Source organism: Ceratotherium simum, chromosome 27, assembly GCF_057802395.1.
Source record: "Ceratotherium simum simum isolate JZ-2026a chromosome 27, ASM5780239v1, whole genome shotgun sequence".
NCBI lineage: Eukaryota > Metazoa > Chordata > Mammalia > Perissodactyla > Rhinocerotidae > Ceratotherium > Ceratotherium simum.
Genome location: NC_141926.1, coordinates 40,961,913 through 40,983,623, shown reverse-complemented (window position 1 = coordinate 40,983,623; position 21,711 = coordinate 40,961,913). Strand labels below are relative to the sequence as shown.

At 38.9% G+C, this 21,711-nt stretch overlaps 1 protein-coding gene across 1 annotated transcript; it reads right to left on the bottom strand.

The window, feature by feature from the left end:
- Window positions 1–14,249: 14,249 nt before the first annotated feature.
- C27H3orf38 (chromosome 27 C3orf38 homolog) lies at window positions 14,250–21,711 on the bottom strand. Its single transcript, XM_004440067.3, has 3 exons — window positions 21,181–21,711; window positions 18,083–18,321; window positions 14,250–16,299 (listed from the first exon to the last, which is right to left on the bottom strand). Exons 1-3 carry the CDS (start codon window positions 21,305–21,307, stop codon window positions 15,628–15,630), a joined length of 1,038 nt encoding a protein of 345 aa, XP_004440124.2. The 5' UTR covers window positions 21,308–21,711; the 3' UTR covers window positions 14,250–15,627.

Sequence of the window (21,711 nt, the reverse complement as noted above, 5' to 3'; positions counted from 1 at the left end):
GCTATATAAAAATAACCCCCTTCACAACTTTTCCCTCTTGCCTGCTGTTTTTTCCCAGTAGCATTTATCATCATTTGCCTGTTATATTGCACGTTTCTTTCTTTTCTTTCCCCACTAGAATGTAAGCTCCATGAGGATGGAAATGTCTCTGTCTCTTCTGTTCACTACTCTTTCACTCACCACCAGGAAGGGTGCTTAGAACACAGAAGCACAGAATAAACTCTTAGTGAATAAGTGATGCAATAGATGAGTAAGTGAACAACACTGTCTCCAAGAGAGGATTTTGTGATGGGTTAATTTCACATTTGGAGTAGCATCTTATTATTTACATGGTTTTGTATAACAGATTTGGGTCAAATCATGTTTACTAACCCTGGGGCAAAAGTCAAATTAAAAGATCTTTAAAGTCATATTGCTATTAATTATTAATAATAAATACTAGAATTAATGTTTTTTATCAGTTCCTTTCTTTTCATTCCTGAATTGCCACTGAGCTCCCAAGACACGCTGCCTCATGTTTACACCATCGCTGTAATCTTCTCACTTGCTTCTCTAACCCAGTTGTCAATACTGCATTCTAATCTGTTTTACATACTGCTCCCAAATTAATCTTTCTAAAGAGCACTATGACAATCACTCCCTGGTCAGAAAGTGGCCATGGCATCTCAGTGGTCAGAAAGTGGCCATGGCATCTCAGTGCCTAACGTCAAGTTTCTCAAGTTGGCCCACCTCCACCAATTTCTTCTCCTCCTACTTCATCCCACTGCACTCCCACCACTGGGCCTTCGTGGGCGTCACCAGTTCTGGCTGTGAACTTGCTTCTCTACTTCAGAGATAAGCAAACTTTTTGTGTTAAAGATCAGATAACAAATATTTTATGCTGTGCAAGCCATATGGTCTCTGTCACAACTGCTCAACTCCGCCCTGTAGAGCACAACCAGCCCAACAACAAATGAATGAGCATAGATGTACTCCAATAATATTTGAATTTCACACAATCTTCATGTATTACCAAATATTATTTTTAATTTTCTAAAGCCATTTAAAAATATTAAAACCATTCTTAGCTCGAGGTGTTATACAAAACCTGATGTGGGGTGGGCTTCCGTTCTTGGGCCATAGGTCGCCACCCTCTGTTCTATACGGACCTAAGTCCTGCTTTTCGTCTACAGTTCAATCTATTCTGTGAACAATTCCAAATTGTTAGTACCAACTGGGCTGTCTTCCCCTTATTAAATTTTCTTCTGTTTATATAAAAAAATTGACCATATTCCATACCTCTGTATAACCCCAGTGCCCGGCATGATGTCACGCCGATAACAGAAACTCAGCATTTGTTGTTTGCTGTCACTAATGAAAATAACTTTGATGAATGTTAGTCACATCACATTTAACCTTGCCACATAAAAAGAAAAATTAAAAACCTGCTATTTAAAAATCTGTTGTGTATACGTACCTATTTCTTTAATCTTAAGACACTTCTGCACACCCACACACTCTTATTTTAATATTTTTGACATTAGATTTTTTTTTTTACTCTATATATCCATTGAGGGCGATGCTAATTTTTAGCACCAAAAGGTAATTGAATCAAAGGTGCAGCTTACAATCAATGGAATCTTACAATCAGACAAATACAGAACACTTCAACCTAATCAGAAAAAGAAAAACTTTCTCCTGGAAATTTTTCTCTTGTTTTGATTTCTAGCTTATAACATAATGACCACAGCTTCCTAGATCTAGGAATATGGTTTTAATGTGAAATATTCTATAGAGTACTCAGACTTTGTCCTAATTTTAGTTTCAGAAAATAGTACCACATATCTGAAGCACAAGTGAAAGTTTTCCTCCCAAATATCTGAGTCAATGGACTGGAGGCCAGGCTCCTGATAGATAGCCCTGCTCTGCTAACCTGCGTGCTCGCATACCCCCTAAAGAATGCTGCAAATTTACGCTGTCAGAAATTCCGAGTCAACATCTGAGATTTCATTCTATTATTAAATAGCTGAAAAGGAGTCATTTCCATTTTTAAAAATAAAAGCATTTAATAACTCTTTAAAATATATCCAACTTCATTGAATTCTATACTCACCAGTATCTACTTAAATATTTACAAACAAGCTCCTCTTTACAGTTAGAAATTTTACTTGTACTCCTTTAATTTGTACTTTTATTCCAGGTGCCCCACAGAATTTTATCCCAATGTGATATATTTTGTGCTTAAAAGACTTACTGATCACTGTACAACACTTCCATGCAACTATATGATCATAATTTTTAAAAAGTTCCCTACAATGTTTTAAGTGCTAAATGTTTCTTCTGGATTGAATTATTATAATTTTTAGTATTATATAATTGATCAAAACAACATAACTAGTTCACACATTTTACTGGAAATCCATAATTTAATGAGATGGGTTTATTGCTGGTTAAGTCAGAGTTCATCATCAATTCTATTCCTTTTTTTTTTGATATAAGCATGAGAAATCATGCTTACATTAATAAGTAGAGAATAAAATTATAATACCACCCAATATTTTGAACATATTCCTAAGTAAGATTTGTACATTTTAGTGTATGTAAATTTTACATTAAAGAGAAAAAATCAGATAGTGATTTATTGCCAAGATTTATTTTTAGTGAATGATCTATCACATGAAAACTTAATTTGGTTTTTCCTTAGTTCTGTTGAAACCAAATAATTTTAAACGAAGTTTAGCAGCCACCTGACTTGCAAAACTTTTGTTGAACAATCACTGTAGTGATTTCCTTTCCCTCCACCAACACCAATAATTCAAAATTCTCTGTGTTTAGCACCCAGAGGTTTTGATACCACAGGCAATGCACTATATAAAGCACTACACTCGGGATGGGTGAGAAGGAGGTCTTTCTTCTGTAAAGTGGGAGAATGGTAACTGTAAAAGGAAGGTTGAATAAAAAGGAAATGGTATAATGCCTAGACCACAGGCATGGTCAAGTTCGTGGAGGGAGAGGGCAGGAGACTGACGACAAGGAAATCAACTGCCTTAAAACTCTTTATACCAGCTTAAATTTTTAGAGTCTTCAGGTACTCTCAGAAGTACATGTTTTCCAGTTGGAAGTCGAATAGTACAAAGCCAATCCTATGACATAGACATAGAGCACTCAGAGAAAAGCCTTGGCCACAAGATGTCACTAAAATCCCAAACGCTACTTGAAGATGCTATTGCAAGGTCCTTTCCTTCAAAATAATCATCAGCAGCATTTGGGTTCTAAACAAGAGGAGGATAAAGGCTCCTTGATTCCTTCTTGATTTTAAAAGAAAAAAAATATGATGTGAAAAAAAGAGGATGCTGAAGAAAGGCCAGGTAGCTTTGCCATACTATCTCATACTGTCTGGGCATTTATAGTTGGTTTCCAGCAAAATGTAATCCAATAAACATGTTTAAATGGAATTAAAATTTAATAATTTAAAGTAAGTATTCTAAAATGGAACAACTTGTAGAAATAAATATTTAATTAAAACTCTCAGAAAATTAATATTTTAGATAAAAAATAAACCTATCCATTAAAGAAAATTTACCTTAGAAATTTTAATGTACCTGTTTATTCATCTACATAGTTCTATGCAGCCCCTAAAACTTTTTATAATTCAAGTTCACTTAGTCTTGAAAAAATTAGCTATTGCTTAGTTATTGAAGAGAGTGTATATCTTGAGAACTTGTGTATTGGCATGCCACATTTATTACAGGTAAAAGTTAAGCTCTTCACTAGGCAAAGTCCAGGAATTGGGACCAGAAGCATTTTAAAGGTATATGTGCACAACTCTTGGGACTTTCCCCAATGTGCAAATCCAAGAGCTTCAAAAGTGCCAGCCTTACAAAGACTACCCTATAAAATGAAGAAAAACATCACAGTGAGCCATGTGAATACAGGTACAGAACTATGACATACCCACTCCTTTACTAAACATGATAACGAATAAAAGCTTTATTTTGGCTAGGAAATAAAAAAGAATATAAAAATCATCTGATAAGAATCTCCTCTCCCCCCAACATATTGTGCAAATATGCTCTTGTTCTACATACTTCCGTAAGAAAAACTGTCTACTGATACATAACGTCATTCTGAAAATGTAACTGTAATTCACAGAATGTGAGCAAAAGAAAATATTTTTTTAAGTTTTTTCATTGAAGTACTTAAAATCTTTCAATCTAGCCTTATTTGAGTGAACAGTAAAAGGAGAAAGTGAAATGATCTGACAAATTGCCAGAATCCCAGAGTTATGAAAGGACAAAAAACAAGGGCATTGAACGGTTGCTAAAAAATGCAGGTGATGATTTCAGTTAAACTGCTTGTGTGAAAAGGTGATTACTGCTTTTTTTTGAACAAAAAAATATATAAAGTCAGGTCAGTATAAACTTTTATTTTTTATTTATTTTTTTGGTGAAGAAGATTGGCCCTGAGCTGTTGCCAATCTTCCTCTTTTTCTTGAGGAAGACTGGCCCTGAGCTAACATCTGTGCCAATCTTCCTCTATTTTGTATGTAGGATGCCGCCACAGCATGGCCTGATGAGTGGTGTAGGTCAGCGCCCAGGATCCAAACCCATGAACCCAGGCTGCCAAAGCAAATCATGCGAACTTAACCACTATGCCACAGGGCTGGCCCAGCACAAGCTTCCAGTGTACAACTTGTTGAACCTCGACAAGAATGATATATAAGCAGTTTTATTTTTTCTCACAATTCTGTTCTATGTTATGTTCCTATAGAAAGAGGAAGCTTGTCACTGCTCTAGTATTCTAAGGGTAGGCATGTGATTTGCAAAACTTCTTTATTATCGATCCACATATAAAATTCTTTTTTGAGTCATATACTTTCTCTCACAATAATCTTCTTACCTAGAGTCACCAAAAGAAATATCTACTTGCAGATAGTATTAAATGGGTTCCCAATCTGTCCTTTGCATTCTGCTCAGGAAAGTATTCTTTCATGTTATGTTGCAGTATCTGGATGTGGCTTTAAATAAGTCCCCGAATATATTATTTCTGCAGTAAGCCAAGAACGAGACAGGGGAAGTGGGGAGTGAAGCCCTGTAGCACTGAGCCACTTGCACAAGGGTCGTGTAATCTTAATCTCATCTCCTTGCCATTACAATTCACATTATGGATCTGTAGGGATGTCTCTTTGAGACAGTAGAAAGGCAAGTCACCTAAAATCAAGGAAAAGCCCTTTACCGACATTAACAATAACCCAGAGAAATGTTTTTAATCTCTGCTCTTATCTCAAAACGTCATGTGAACACCTTTCCTCTAACAGGCAGTATCCAAGGAAGTTTTGTAACTTCCTGCCCAATTTTTCATACAGCTTTATAAAAATGATGCAGACTCAAGCAATAAAATTTGATGGTATTTCCTATTCCCCTCAATACTGAATCAATATCTTGACAGTTTACTGCTGATAATTAACTGCTCTCTTTTAAGAAGGGGATGAGTCAATTGGCTTTTTGTATAACCCTTTTATCTACCTAACAACCACCTTCATTGCTGCCCAAATAGCTGGCGTTCCTTCATGAAAGACCAAGGTGCTTTCTGTCTAGTCCTCACCAAAACTTACTTCCCAGTGTAATCTTGTTTTCTATATTCATGGGTTTTCAGGCATGAATAGAACAGGAAGTTAAGGACTTCTCACTTATACATGTAACAAATGTATGCCAAATAATGATTCAGCACTGCACACCAGCGGTTCTGTCTGCAAAATAAAATACCTCTAGAACGCATGTGATAGGAATCCCTCTTCCATGTTGTCACTGAATTGTGTGATTTTTTTTGACAGAACTTTTACAATAGCTTGTTTTGTTCTCTCATTATATTTGTTATTAATGTTGATACTGTTTTTACAAGCTTCTCAGCAACAGTGTCTTTTTTTATTACTTTGTTACAGATTTACTTGATATTTAAACAAGTCTACAAGTTAGACCCACATGGAACGGATTGCTTCCTGATTGTCAGAGGCTAGCGTGCATTATTTCCGAGGATTACTTCCGATGACAAGACACAGAAAACACGAAGGACAAACGGACACGATCATTAAGACAAGAGATGCTACAACGTGCTTCAGGGTGCAAGTGACTGATGTAAGGCGGGCCCCCGGTGAGGGGTTTCAGGAGAGGGGGTTTCATGCCACCAAGCGCTGGCTGGGCTGTGTGTACCAGGTACCTGGGACAGAAACCCGCAACAGCGTCTCATATTTGGTTTTATTTTAAGGAATGCAACTCTGGATGATGCTTCTATAATTTTGGACTCTTCTCCATCTTGATGACAAATTTTAAACTGAGATGTATTATTTTACACTTGTTCAGGAAAAATAAAATTAACTAAATTCATTTACCAGAGAAACCAATTTTCTTTAAAAATGATGTGAAAACTCTGATGGTGACATGCAAATATTTGACAGGCCATGTGCTATTATCGATCAGTGGTGAATGGACTGCAGGCAAATGAAAAAGTCCAGATAGTCATTGTCCTTCCTCATATGGTTCAGCTGATGTTTTGAAAACATTACACTCACAGAACCTCTTGCACAGCATATACAGATTCCAATTCTGCATTCACACTGAAGTTCTTTCTACTACTTACATTACGGCATTTTTATGAATGATGGTATTTGTTACTATTCTCATCATTTATCAATAAGCCATTTTTGTGAATTAGAAATAAAAGAGTATCAACTGTAAAATGCAAATTTAACAAACATTAAAATTAACAGGAAAGTACATTAGTGAAGATGAACACCCTGCTGACTTCACGTTCGCTGAGGTCAACTGACTGACACAGTCCTTGCCATGTACATATGCAACTAATGACTGTACATTAACACTGTTAAACCCTTAATGAGATTTTTATGAAAATCCTATCTTACATTTAAAATTCACAAAATGTGAATTATGTGCATAAAATTTTCAAAATATATGTGAAAAAAATGTTTCAGTGCATTTTTTTCCCTCTGAAACTGCAAAACTATTTACCAAGATCACATTCTTTGAGCAGCGTTGCTCTAAACCAAAGGTTAGAATTTTACCTACAATTCAGACTAAGTGCCAAAAGATGACAATGGCTAAAGTGGTAAGAAGCCATCAATGAGAGTCACAGAGAAGCACTTTCTAATAAAATAAACTCTTTATTAAACAGAAAATATTATTTTATACAAGTGAAAGTGAAAAAAGCATAAGAAACGACAAGCTACTTTATGTACCAAGTGTCTTCTGTTAAAAGACCTGGCACAGGGGGCGGCCCAGTGGTGCAAGTGGTTAAGTGAGCATGCTCTGCTGCAGCGGCCCGGGGTTCATCAGTTCAGATCCAGAGCGTGCACCGACAGACCGCTCGTCAAGCCATGCTGTGGCAGCATCCCATATAAAATGGAGGAAGATGGGCACGGATGTTAGCCCAGGGCCAGTCTTCCTCAGCAAAAAGAGGAGGATTGGCATTCGATGTTAGCTCAGGGCTGGTCGTCCTCACAAAAAAAAAAAAAAAAAAAAGACCTGGTACATAGTAAGTGCTCAATAAATGTTTACCAAATTGAAAGAAAAACATCTAAGAGAAAACACTGATACGTTATTTATTTTATTTTATTTTTTAAACTTTTTTTTAAATTTTTTCCCCCAAAGCCCTAGTAGATAGTTGTATGTCATAGCTGCACATCCTTCTAGTTGCTGTATGTGGGACGCGGCCTCAGCATGGCAGGAGAAGCGGTGCCTCGGTGCGCACCTGGGATCCAAAACCTGGCCGCCAGTAGCAGAGTGCGCGCACTTAACCGCTAAGCCACGGGGCCGGCCCTGATACGTTATTTAAAATCAACTTTTTTCTCAGTCTTAAACTCTTGTTCTAGTATAAAGTTGCTCTTAGAATTAAAATTATGGCTTATTCTGCAATTTCTCTTAATTCCTAGGAGTCTATTGTTGTTCAACAATTTTACAATTGTTCTATTACTAGTTCCAGCATCCAAGCCCCTGACATGCTTACCTTTTCTACTGTTACCTTGTTTCTGTACTCTAGTTTCCCCCTACCATGAAGCTGTACTTCTCCAACCAGTACAGTCAGTACAGAAAACCTCCTGTCTTTGTTAAACAAATGTTTCCATTAAACTTCCTGGAATAACTTTGAACAACCTTATGAGTAGCACCCATCCAGGGCCTTGCTTCCTACAGAAAAATGCTATCCCAAATTTGCCATTTGTCTCCAATGTCATTCTTTTTTTTTTTGAGGAAGATTAGCCCTGAGCTAACATCCATTGCCAATCCTCCTCCTTTTGTCGAGGAAGATTGGCCCGGGGCTAACATCCGTGCCCATCTTTCTCTACTTTATATGGGACGCCGCCACAGCATGGCTTGACAAGCGGCGTGCAGGTCCGCACCCGGGATCCGAACCTGCGAACCCCGGGCCGCCGCGGCAGGGCACGTGAACTTAATGGCTACCCCACAGAGCCGGTCCCGTCCAAAGTCATTCTTAAATATTTGTCAACTCCTATTGCTCAGTCTCTTTGAAGGAATTATCTATAATTGATTATTTTATTAACATCTTTATTTTTACTAGGGATTACTAGCAGTCTATAATTTGGCCTTCCATCAACTACCTTCCACTTTTCTTGACTAAAACATGTAAATCTATTTTGAACATATGCAACAAAGCAAAAAAGTTTTACAGAACAGCAGTTTCAAACAACTTCAGAATTTCTAGCGATTAGAAAATAGGAGAATATTTAAAAGCTTCATACTTTTTTCCCTTTTCTAGTCTAGATATGATGTGTAATATTTTCACCCTTGTTTTTTTCCCCTTGTAAATCGAAATACACACATATACTTAAAAATGTATACTTGTTTGAAAAAACAAAGAATGAAGTGTTTTTCAATGAACACGATTCATGAAGAGGCAAAATAATAATTTCCTCAAAAGTAATATTCTTGAGTTGCTAAGAAGATATACAATCACAAAACCATGTAACTGCAAAATTATAGCAGACCTTAGAAATCATCTAATCTAACTGGTTCACTTTTACATCTGAAGAAATTGAGGATTAGAGTTTAAATTCTTTCAAAATAAGGTAGTAGCAGTAGTCAGACTGGAAATAAAGTGCAAGAAAAACATAGGCTTTGTAGCTTAAAAAGGAAGTACAACCAAAAAAAATCTCTACAAGAAAACTATGAACTTCAGCACATTACTTAACTTTTGGGGCCTCAGTTTAATAAGACTTGAATGATTCTATCTACCAAAGAGTGTTGCTGATGGTATTAGATAGAGCTCATATGTCATTATTAAGGAAGATAACTTTGGCTTTATTCATTAAACAAATATTGACTGAGCACCTGATACATATGCTAGGCATTGTCTTTAGCAGAGAGGGAAAGGACTAAGAATCTATAAGGCTCTGAATAAAAAGTAGCACTTGTTCCCTTATTTATATCTTTAATAAATATCTGTTGAATCCCTAGTCTCTGTGCAAAGCAATGGAAATACAATGCAAGTGAAATAGCTTTAGTCCCTGTTCTCAGCTTAAAACCTAGTGGGGGATATTAATAAATTAGTAAATTAACAGTAATATCTAAAAGTGCTAGGACTGAAACAAACAAGGTGCTCTGATAAATATTAACAAGAAGGTCCACTTAGTCAGAGAGGATAAAACAATTAAGCCAAATCCTCAAAGATGAAAATGAAGCAGCCACGCAAAAAGCTGGGGAAACATTATTCTAGACAATGTATACAAAACTCCTGAAGAGAAAAAATGCTTGACTTATTGAAGAAATTTCCAGTTTTTAAACTCTATTTCGATCATAGTCCTTTTCTTTCTAAAATATATTACCAGTCTGTCTGCAACAACAAAAAAAATTAAATTCTACAATTTTGGATACTTGCCAATAAAAGCAAAGGGCTAACTAAGCACAGGACAAATACAAAGACTCCTTAGTAGTAGATGTTGGCTGGACCAAACAGTGTGTGCAAATGAGTGGAGTCAAACCAGATGGTGATGAAAACCAGATATGAAATCTGGACTTTATTTTGGAGGTTAATGCAACACCACTAATAGTTCCGAGCATGGAGAATATGATGAAAGCCGTACTTGAAGGAAATTTTAATCTGTCACAAATATGTAAGAAATATTAAAGCAAAGAAAGAAGAAATTGTTATGTAAGTCAACGTTTAGGTAAAGAGGGTCTAACTACAGCAGCAGCTGAAACAGAAAACCATACTGCAGATTTGTCACATCCAGACAGGGCAAGAAATCAACCATGTGGAACACACACTGCTTCTGAAGTGAAAGCACATCAGTGTCATACACAGGAAGGAAGGGGACTAGAGACTGCGGTGAGACAGTGAGCTCAAGAAATTTGATATAAATAAATTGTTACATGTATATTTACATTATCCAATTACCTTTACTCTTTTTCATAAGTAATATTGTCATACATGAATATTCCATATCTTTTCTCCAAGCAGTTTTAAATCAGTAAATAAGCAACTTAAGAGGTTTAATTACAAGAGGATACAGTATGCATTAACACTCCTACTCTATACTTAGATAAACAATACAGATTAAACGCATCTTTGCTTTAGAAATGACAACCTTCATACTGGGGATGATCAGTCAAAAAGGATTCATCAGGGGCCGGCCCTGTGGCGCAGCAGTTAAGTGCTCGTGCTCCGCTGCTGGCGGCCCGGGTTCCAATCCCGGGCACCACTTGTCAAGCCATGCTGTGGCGGCGTCCCATATAAAGTGGAGGAAGATGGGCACAGATGTTAGCCCAGGGCCAGTCTTCCTCAGCAAAAACGAGGAGGATTGGCATAGATGTTAGCCCAGGGCTGATCTTCCTCACCAAAAAAAAAAAAAAAAAAAGATTCATCAAAAACCTACTATATACGAGGCAATATAGTATAGTAGTTACCACATGGCTCTCAGACTCGAAAACCTGGGTTTAAATCGAGGCTCTACCATTAGCTCTGAAAGCTTGGGAAGTTACTCAACCCTGTTTTCTGGTAAAAGATGGGTAATGGTATCTCCCTCATTTAGCTGTCCACAAGACTGAATGAGTTAATACACACAATGTGCACAGAAAAGTAACTGGCATATATAATAAGCACCCAAACTATAAATAATAACTATTATTTGTCCTGTGCAAGGCATGGGGGGAAAGAAGATTGCAAAACAAGTAGGAATCACCAGTTCTAGGAATTTACCATCTATTTAGGGAGGCAAAGGTACCTTACATGTAACAATTTGAGAACACTTAAGTGTGATACTAATCATTAATATAGTAAAAGACGAGAGATGGAAAAGATTAACACAAACTATGAAACTAAATGCTTCAAGAAAAAAGGCTTTCCTAAGCAGTTATTGATTTTAGTTTTTGTTCAGAAAACATCAGATCAAATAACACAACTGGCAGTGGGCAGCAGGAGATTCCTTCAATCCTTACATTCATTAACCTAAATGCAACTAATTTCATACTTAAGATTTAGGGTGTCTAAAAACTGAAGATGAAAGCTACCAACCAAAGAACCCTTACAAAACAATTCACTAAAAAGGAAAATGAGATCTGGCAGTACTACTGGGAATAGAAATGAAGAGATACCCAACTCTAGGCCAGTGACTCTATTAACATTTCACGACTGACACAGCAATTCTGGAGCTCCTGGTTTAACATTTTGGGATACACTATAACTTACAGTAAATATCACATTAGATTTTAATATTAAAGCTTTACTGAAAGACTATTGGAAAGGTTCAAACCAGAAAAAAATAAAGCTAAAAGGATTTATTGCACTGATACAGTTCTGAAATATCTTCCTTCCAACTCCCAATAAAGTGGTCTGTCCAAATATACTGTATTCTGTATTGATAAAATCCATATGGCTTAGCTAGAGCCATAGCTATTTAAAATTTCACTTACATGTTCTTTTTTCTGACCATATAATAGGATCTAACCAAATCCTTCTGCAAAGGGCCAAAAGTAGTTCTCACTTAAAGAAATCTAAACCCAGAGACTGAGATTTGAATTCAACATAAGAAGTTTAGGTAAATAACCTATTGATGTATTATTTTATCTTTCACTTGATTCAGTGATTTACAAATTGTAGATGCTCAATAAACGCATGCCAAATAAAGCTGAGGAGTAGCCAGACCCAGGAAGTCATTTCCCAGCACCGCAGCTGTGCTGTCTGCAGTCCAGCTGGCTCCATACAACGGTGGTAAGAAGTGTTGGGGTGAAGGGAGGTAAGAGCGGGTGGTGTCAAGTAAGATCACACACAGGCTCTTCACAGGAAATGTTCTATTTTTAAAATCCTTAATCAGAATTAGCAACCTACAATCATTACTAAATAAACATCTTCTTAGGATAAAGTTTTTGTAAAGGTCTTGAGAATTTTTTTAAAAATATTTTTTCTTTTCACATTTTTATCACTTTCTCCAAAGCATTTTCATTGTTTTTCATTACATTTATCTTGTCAAAATAAAATGAATTCTGAATTAATATTTGTTTCACTTGACAGTACTTCTGTAGATTTTAATATGACATCTTTTGAAAAACAAAATTCACAAATTAACAACTATCATAAACTAACAATTTCCTAGAGATTATTCTTTCATTCATAAGAAAGATTTAATTTAGTCCTCTAGCTTAGGGACTCAGCCAAGGGCACAAAATTTTCTAAAAATAATTTTAACCTTTAATATAGCAGAGTAGTAATCTAGGGGAAATATACCTATTATGGCAAGATTTTAACACGGAGTATAAGGATCCCTACAGGACTCACAGATGTGCTTTAGGGAAGTCCATGAATTCACTGAAATATGCAACAATCATACTACTATATGCAAACATTTTTTTCTGAGGAGAAAGAACAAGAGCTCTCATTTCTCAAAAAGTCAATGACTCCTCCCATAACCCAAATTAAGAACCAGTGAAGAAAAGCGCATTTAAACTTGCAAAAATAGATGCTAAGAAAAACGTTAAGGCCCAGTTTTCATTCATTTTTATGATCTACTCAGCCATTAGAGCCATTTTGTTAAAACACGTTTCTGATGATTCTTTTCTTAATTAAACCACTATTCCTTAAATCCTTTGCTGGTGCTATTATAATTTCTTACTGGGACTAGGTAACTAGCCTTCCTTTAGCATAAAACTGTTACCTTTCTGAAAACCCAGGGACATTTTCCTATCTTTGCCATTTGCAAGTTGATTTAATAAATTAGAGATAGCTTTTTTCTATTATCTGGTATTTTAGTTAATAAGACACATGAAATATGTTTTCTGGCGTTCTAGATACTAATAAAACATTCCAATGTAAATATTACTTTAAGATTTTTTTTCACTTTAACAAGAAAGGATACTTGATGTACACTCGGTTACAAGGCTCCGACAAATCCGCCTGCAGTAAAGCAAGCCCACATGCCCCCAGTCTGACCACCCCATTACTAAGAACTATGTGGAGAGTGTTGCACCTCTACTACTTGACTCCAGATGTTCCAAACACCAGCTGAGTGTAATGAAGCGAAAGAGACATAAAGCCGGGGTCTCTGCCATTCCCTAACGCAAACAGAGCAATGGGTGGTATAGTCAGGAGTTCACTCTGCACTGTGCTTCTGGACCATCTCAAAGGCCTGATTAAGCTTTAATCTTCCTGAACAAATTTCAATTCCTCCAGGTCTTCTTTCTCCCAACAGGGGAATCTACACCTCCCCTATAACGGTTTCTAGGTAGTCTTAGGACTCGCTTAATATCCCACTCTGACCTTGGGCTTTTGAAATTCAGTAAATTTCAAAGAAAAGTTAAAATGTTCCCCAAATCTGAGTTAGTTTTGGGCCTAAAAGTTTCTTTGTGTCCACGTATGAAATTCAACCAGACGATATGATCAAAGCACCACCACTGATGAGAACCAAAGACAAAATCTAGATGCAGAAAAGTCTTTTACAGAGAATGTAAGCTTCGTCTGCTCACTCATTCACCCATTCAGTTAAACATTAGGTCCTACTGTGTCCCAGCTGTGGGGATTCAAAGGAAATAAAACAGCTCCAATCCTTAAGAGATTTAGCCTATCAGGAGGATTTCAAATTTTCGGGGTAATTAAAGGAGCATGCAGAGACAGCAGCCTTACTTGAGCATTACACAAACTCAAAAACTCAATACTGAAGACAGCTAGCAGCAATTCCCGCCCATCCTGAGCATCTGTACTAATATTTCTGCAGTACTTGACATCAACAGCACAAAAAAAACAGATGGGAATGGTTTTTAATTTTATCCTTTACTTAAGATATTTATCAATTACATGTTACAATGATACGTCAAACTAAAAGAAAAAATTTGGCTTTAAATCTAAACAATACACTATTCTTACAGCAGACAAAAGGGACTTCCCCCCTTTATTAAGTTCTTATTTTAGGACAGACCAATTTGTACTCCTCATAAGAGGCATGGCATTAAAAAAACAAAAAAGATGAGTTTTCTCCTTCTGCTTCCAAATTCTTATTAGTCACTCTAGATGATCACGAGTAGAGTTAAGGGTAAAAGTTAACACGTACAATATATCACCATGACATCTCCCAGTTTAATTTTTTCCAAACGGCATTTTTGTAAATTAAAATTACTAAATCCAAGATCAGCAAGTAGCTGCTAGGTGATGAAGAATTTAAACTTCGAAGCAACTATGGAATTAATCTGGCAACTTAACCTTGTAACTCAAACCTCGTACAACAAATCAGAGGTGAATAAATCCTAATAATTTTAATTTATGACGTGGGAGTATATCTATGTCTATATATGTATTTATGCCCACATTATAAATTTGTGGGGGTTTTTTTAGTCACCTCTTCCAAGATCTATCAAGAAGAAAAACAGTAATACATTTAAAAGTTAGGAACTGGGCACACCTTTTTAAAGATTTCAGCAGTACGTTCCTTTATATGGTAATAAATGCTCTATAAAACCGTTAGCCGAAGCCTTTGATAACAATAAGATCTGTTTTGAGAATAGCACTTATCACTGCCCAAATAGTTCAGAAAATGTTGCAGATTATAAGATTTTTATTTTGGACTACAGAAGATAAGTTTGAAAAATGTTCCTCAAATACTTAAAAAGGCAAATTAAATTTTTCTCCACCTGCTAAATTACTGAACTTTTTGCATAAGAACGTCATTCAAGTTTTCTAAAATGAGAACTCTGAGTTTAAACATCTCTAAAATATGTACCTTTTTTGTTTTTTACAATGCTGTCATGAGACGTCTTTTTAAAATTATCCAGATTTAGATAAAAGTAAATGAGCAACTTAACAAGGGGCCGTGAACACTACTAGTCCTTTCCCATATGAAAAGTACAGATACCAGCCGAATATTCACTAAGTAAAGTGAAAATATTACCTGGTTTCTAAGGCACACCGTTAGTTATAACAACTAAAATGGAATTTATTTGAAGAACTGCATGAAGCTCTCAGAACATCTGCTGTACCTCAGGTAAGAGGCAAGTATTCACATGTTAGTCTGCAGTCAAGAAAGCTATTTCAGCTAAAATATGTCAATCCTCGCATCTGCCATCACTTAGACAGTACTGATGCAGCATCTGGAAGAGTTTCTGTACAGAAGATTTTTTTTAGACTGGCATACAGTGCTCAGTGCTTCAGAAGGTTAGGTAAACTCCATTCTCTTTTGTTCAACAATGCCTCATTCCCACCACATAAAGCTTGGTCTCCAGTCCCACGACCCAGTGCCTGCCTTACATTAAGCTGTACTTCCTTGGTACCACATAGAGTGATTATATTATCAAAGGCCTCTAGATCACTGGGTTCAAATGTAATAGCTGGTTTCATTAATTTTCCAGGAGCAAGGGAATCCTCTCCAATAATTTTCAGGTTGATAAATTTGATTTTCCAAGTATTCTCCACAAAAGGGCAGCGGATGAGTCCAAAAATTTGTTCAAAAATGCCCAAACAAGTGTTCCCTCGGTGGACAGTCCCAGCAACTCCAACCATAACTAGACCATGGGGAGAAGCAGCGCATTTCAGTCCACTGGAATCCAGGTTGGGACTGAAAAACAGATACTCTTCTTTCACTAGCGACAGCAGACGGAGGCTCACAACGTCTGCTCCATGGTAGTCTATCACGTTTTCTTCAGACGTGTTGTAATAAAACCTGAGCTTCACATCATGCCAGAAGTGCTGTGGCCCCCACTCATCTTGAGGGGGTCCCAGAAAAGGATTCTGGGAATTAAGAAGTTCAAAGAACCAGTGACAGAACTCTTCTCCTAATCGAGGGAAATCAACTTTCTCATCTCCTTTTTCCTGCTGATTAAGATAAAGAAAGTAAATATAAAAGAAAACCAAGGTTAATTTCCGTATCTATTTTTCTATCTAGCCTGTTTCAGAGCTAAGTTTTAAGGTACTGATTATAGTAGAAGAGAAATAAAAACACGTGAACTCTCTGAGCCCATCACGCATAGTTAATTCTTTTTTTCAAAAAGGGGAGAAATCATTTTAGGATCTCCTAGCTTAAACACCTGAAAATTCAGCCAAGAAATTAAGATTTAACAATGCCTCTTAAAATATCAGCATGAATAAACAGTCAATAATAATGATTTATATAAGCATTTTCTCTGGATCATATGTGGCAGTGGTTTCACAGCTGTATATCTGTCAAAACCTTCAAATTGCATGCTTTAAATGGATACTCTTTGTTACATATAAACTGTATAACAATAAAGTTGATAATTTAGCATTTTCACTTTTTTTTTTTTGAGGAAGATTGGCCCTGCGCTAACATCTATTGCCAATCTTCCTCTTTTCTCTTTTTTTCTCCCAAAGCCCCAGTACATAGTTGTATATCACAGTTGTAGAGTTGTAGCTTTTCTATGTGGGACACCGCCTTAGCATGGTTTGATGGGTGGTGAGTAGGTCCTCGCCCAGGATCCGAACCAGTGAACCCCAGGCCACTGAAGTGGAATGCATGAACTTAACTGCTATGCCACTGGGCTGGCCTCATTTTCACTGTCTTTAAACAGATACTTCTAATATGATTGAAATAGGCTATATTCTATGATTGGGATTAATTTTATACTATTATTTTTCTTTTTTTCAAAGGAAATGTTATTGCCAAAATATACCTGATAGGTTCGATTTTATTCATCTCTGTATTCCAGAGCGTAGTACCTCACTTAGATGGTAAGAGATCTTGTATTTACTGAGCACATACTAGTGAATATACTGCACACTGTGCTTGGCACTTAAATGCTATTTCCTTCTCTCTTCACAAGACTTATGACAGATATTATCATTATGCCCATTTTATAGATAAAGAAAACAAGGCTCAGAAAGGTCAAGTTACTTGCTCAAGTTCACACCTAGCATAATGGCAGACTCTAATTTGAAGTGACATCTTTATGATTTCAGAGTCAATGTTCTTTTTAGTACATTAAGAAAACCCTTAGAAGACCCTTTCCTAATGTAAAGGCAAATATCTCTCACTGTAAAACCTCATTAATTCAAAACATGTGGCATGTAGTTTAAAAATCTGCAAATTACCTAGAGGTTCAGTCAATCTACATTTAAATAGTCAGACAATATCTCGAATGTACAGTGAACATACAAAGAGACAGGAATAGCCAACATCAACTGGAGGAAATTACAACAGGATATTTTCTAACTAAAAAAAAAATCAAATGTAAAAAATATTTAAGTTTCTTTCATGGAATTTTTTGCAATTTAATACCAAAAAAAGTCTTCAAAACAAGAAAGGGCTTACAACAGCATTACAGAGAACTAGAGGCTAAATTAAAGTTAAACCCATCCTGCAGTCTATCTACTCTGTTTAAAAATCCAATAGTCCTCATTCGATAAGGGGCTAAAAACATTTTTTTCTCATAAATCAATAGATTATATAGACAGTACTAAACGTCAGAAATATTTTGTCTCTTATGTGCTTTACTGGTCTTCCTTTAGGATGCAAAACATATAAAGCTAAAATTATAAAAAACAAGTAAAATATTATTAACGAACCAATTTAGATAACCAGGATTATCTAAAGAACTTCAGACAGAAGTATGGTTCAGAATATAACTAAGATCTATTTTACCTGTTGAGAGGGTCTAATATCCTCTGTCTTTACTGGCTCTGGAGTTTCCTTCAACTTCAGCTGTAATTGCTTTTTCCAGTAATCTTTTGCATGCTGAATGAGATTGTGTTTTTCAGTAGCTGGAGGTATAATAACCCCCTGTGCTGCCAAGTACTTAAATATGACTTCTCGGTGGACTTTTTTACGCCTCAAAAGTTCTTCTACACTTTGACTGTACACTAATATTGCATGGATGGCATCTAGAAGGAAATTGTAAAGATTAATAGAAAATCATGAATCACTGTAAATTTGCAGAGGGTCAGTAGAAACTCTATCAAATAATCTTTATAAACTCTTGATATGGCATTATTGCTTTTGCATGAGATGGTTATCATTTTTAAAATCCAGGAAGTAGGCTGTCAGGTTTTGGGTTTAAAAAAAAAAACTTCTTTGTGCTTTAAACTTCCCTACCTAAAATTCCCTCTTTCTTTCACTTCTCATAAGAGATAGTGAAATTCAAGCATTTCCTTTTAAAGAATGGTGTCTTTTAAGAAAAAAATTAAGCCAGAGAAAAAAAATTATTTTTTTAGTAAGGCCAATGGACCTAAATTCATTTACAATCCCCAAAAATAGGTAAAATTACAATATTTTAGATGTGCAAGGACTTTTAGTGCCATCTCCTCACTCTACAGATAATGAAGTCAAGGATCCATGAGGTATCAATCATACTTCTAAGAAGTGGCAGAACCAAGACTTGTACTTTTTTTTTAATTTAAAAAAATTTTATATTAAACAGAGCAAAGATTATTTTTAACAGGTGTGAGGTATACAGAATGGCAATAAAATGAACTCCCATATGCACACCATGTAGCTTAAGACATAGGAAATTACTAGTCTCTCTGAGGCCCTCATTTACCCCTCCCTACTTAATGCTAGTCCCTCTCTCCTCACCCACCTCACAGGAGCCACTATCCTAAATGCCATGTAGCATTCCCTTGTTTTTCTTTATAGTTGTATAGCATAACTATATATCCCTAAACAATATAGTTTGGTATCTTTTGAACGTTCTATAAATTCAATCCATCAATATATTGTCTTCTATAATTAGCTTTTCACTTAATGTTGTTTCTGAGATTAACCTATGTGGATATACATAGCTCTAGTTAGTTCATTCCCACTGCTGTACCACAGTTTACTAGATGACCATACCACAAGGTGCCTTCCTTCTGTTTACAGACTTTCCTTCTGTGTGTCCAGTTACAAGCACTATTGGAACATGCTCATACATGTTTCCCAGGGCACAGAGGGGCAAGCAGCACGAGTATCACCTGGGAGCTCATTAGAAAGGAGGAATTTCTGGGCCCACCCCAAAACTGCTGAGCCAGAATCTGCATTTCACAAGGTCCCTGAGGGAGTCATAGGCACATTCGCATTTGAGAAGCTCAGGTCTAGAATCTATGCCTTGGAGTAAGCGAATCTTCCATTTTAGGAGAAAATGTCAAACTCGTTTTCCAAAGTGGTGGTTCTGCTTGACACTCCTCCAGCAGCTCTCACAAGCTGCTGCACATGATCACCAACGCTCCAAGTTCACAGGGTTAGTGTTCTGCCAATCTGGTACGCAGAAAAGACACCGTGTGTTTTCGGTTTTCATTTCACTGCTTTCTAAAGAGGTTGATGATCTTTTCATATGCTTATTGATTATTTTTTTCCTCTCTGAGAAGTGTCTCTTCAAACCCTTTACCGTTTTCGTCCTGGGTAGTTTCTTTTTCTTCTTGCTTGCTTTCAGATCCACTATCAATTAAATCCTGCATTTTTATTTATTATAATTTTAAATTCACACTCACCATGACTACCAGAAGGTGATTAGCATGTAAAATATATAAATGCTGAAAAACTACATCAGATTAAAACTATTTTCAGTCTAAATCCTTAGGAATTTATTCTTTTAATCTTCCTGGTTTCAGGTTTCAAACGAATGATTTTCTTAAATGGCAAAAATGTAAATCTGATTTAAAAGCAAAGAAATAGTTTTAGAAGGCAGAACCTTTTGAGACAGTTAAGTCATATACTAATACAGAATTCTAGAGTTTCCACATTTTAAAGTAAAATTCCCTGCTGAAAACTAGCCAGTTGATATACAAAACGAAATAAATGCTTAAGCTACTGACTACATTTTTATTCGGACTGGTTACAATCAAGGCTGAATGTTATTAACCCTTAAAATCTACTCTGCGAAACGTGTATTTGGCTCTGGAAGTAACGTAGTCCGACTACACAAAATCATCAGAAAAACTCTGGATCCAAAGAGACACGGATTCTAACCATGGGCTCTTTCACGGCGGCAGCCGCGTCGCCGGGAGACCGACAGTGTGACCGCCCGCCGGACGACAAGCGTCCGCGCGGCAGCAGACACCCTCCCTGAGCGCGGCCGGACGCGGAGACCCCGGGCCCCGGACACCGTGAGGAAACGGGCCAGGGCCCCACTCCGAGCCCTCGCAACGGCCGCACCCGCCCAACGCTCAGGGCGAGCATCCGGCCGCCGCGCCGTCCTCAGCGCCACCGGCCCCCAGGCCGCGGGTCGGGGCCGCGGGGGGTCGGGGTCCGCGGGCCGGGGATCGGAGGTCGGGGGCCGCGGGGTCGGGGCCCGCGGGGCGAGGGCCGGGGGTGCGGGTCCGCCGGGCGAGAGTCGGGGGGGGGGGCCCGCGGGTCGGGGGTCGGGGGCGGCGGGGCGACAGTCGGGGGTCGGGACCGCGGGGGGTCGGGGCCCACGGGCCGGGGGGCGGGGGCGGCGGGGCGAGGGCCGGGGTGGGGGCCCGCGGGCCGGGGGTCGGGGTCCGCGGGGCGAGGGCCGGGGTGGGGCCCGCGGGCCGGGGTCGGGGTCGGCGGGGCGAGAGTCGGGGGTCGGGGTCCGCGGGGCGAAGAGTCGGGGGTGGGGGCCCGCGGGCTGAGGGCCGGGGGTCGGGGCCCGCGGGGCGAGAGTCGGGGGTGAGGGCCCACGGGCCAGGGGTCGGGGTCCGCGGGGCGAGAGTCGGGGGTCGGGGTCCGCGGGACGAGGGCCGGGGGTCGGGGCCCGCGGGGCGGGAGTCGGGGGTCGGGGTCCGCGGGCCGAGGTCCCGTACCGTGGCGGTGCTCGGGCCGCACCAGGCGGCCGGTGACGGTGTCGCACAGGGCCGTGATCTCGGCGTCGTCCAGCAGGCCGAGCAGGGCCCGACAGCCCTCCATCTCCGGGAGGCTGAGCCCCGACATGTCGACCCCCGACTGGGGGAGGACGCCCAACAACGTCGCGGGGCCGGGCAGTTTCCAGGCAACAGGCCCCAGCAGTGACTTCCTGTTGTTCTCCGCCGCGGCGCCTCGGTGTTCCGGAGCCCTGGGCGGAAGTGGTCGCAGCGAGGCCGGGCTGGAAGGCGGCGCCGCGACTCGTCGTTCCGGGCCGGGCGGGACGGAGCGGGCCCCGCAGCGCTGTGTAGGGAAGCCCGCGTGTACCCGAGCGCAGCGCCCCTCCCGGGGAGCCCTTCCTCCGCGGCGCCGGGAGGCTCCGCGGGCGCGTGGAGGGCGGGCTCCGCGGCGCTGACGTTCTGAGGGGCGCGGCGGCTGGGGCGGCCTCGGTGCTGCTCGTCGTCGTGCCGGGAGGAGTTGAGGGAGACTGGGAG

Excerpts from the sequence above, each read along its gene's own strand:
- C27H3orf38 (XM_004440067.3), bottom strand. The coding sequence starts at position 21,307 with ATGTCGGGGCTCAGCCTCCCGGAGATGGAGGGCTGTCGGGCCCTGCTC. Across the intron at positions 18,322-21,180 it reads GCGGCCCGAGCACCGCCACG|ATGCCATCCATGCAATATTA; the intron begins GTACGGGACCTC and ends ATTTCCTTCTAG. Across the intron at positions 16,300-18,082 it reads ATATTAGACCCTCTCAACAG|CAGGAAAAAGGAGATGAGAA; the intron begins GTAAAATAGATC and ends TATCTTAATCAG.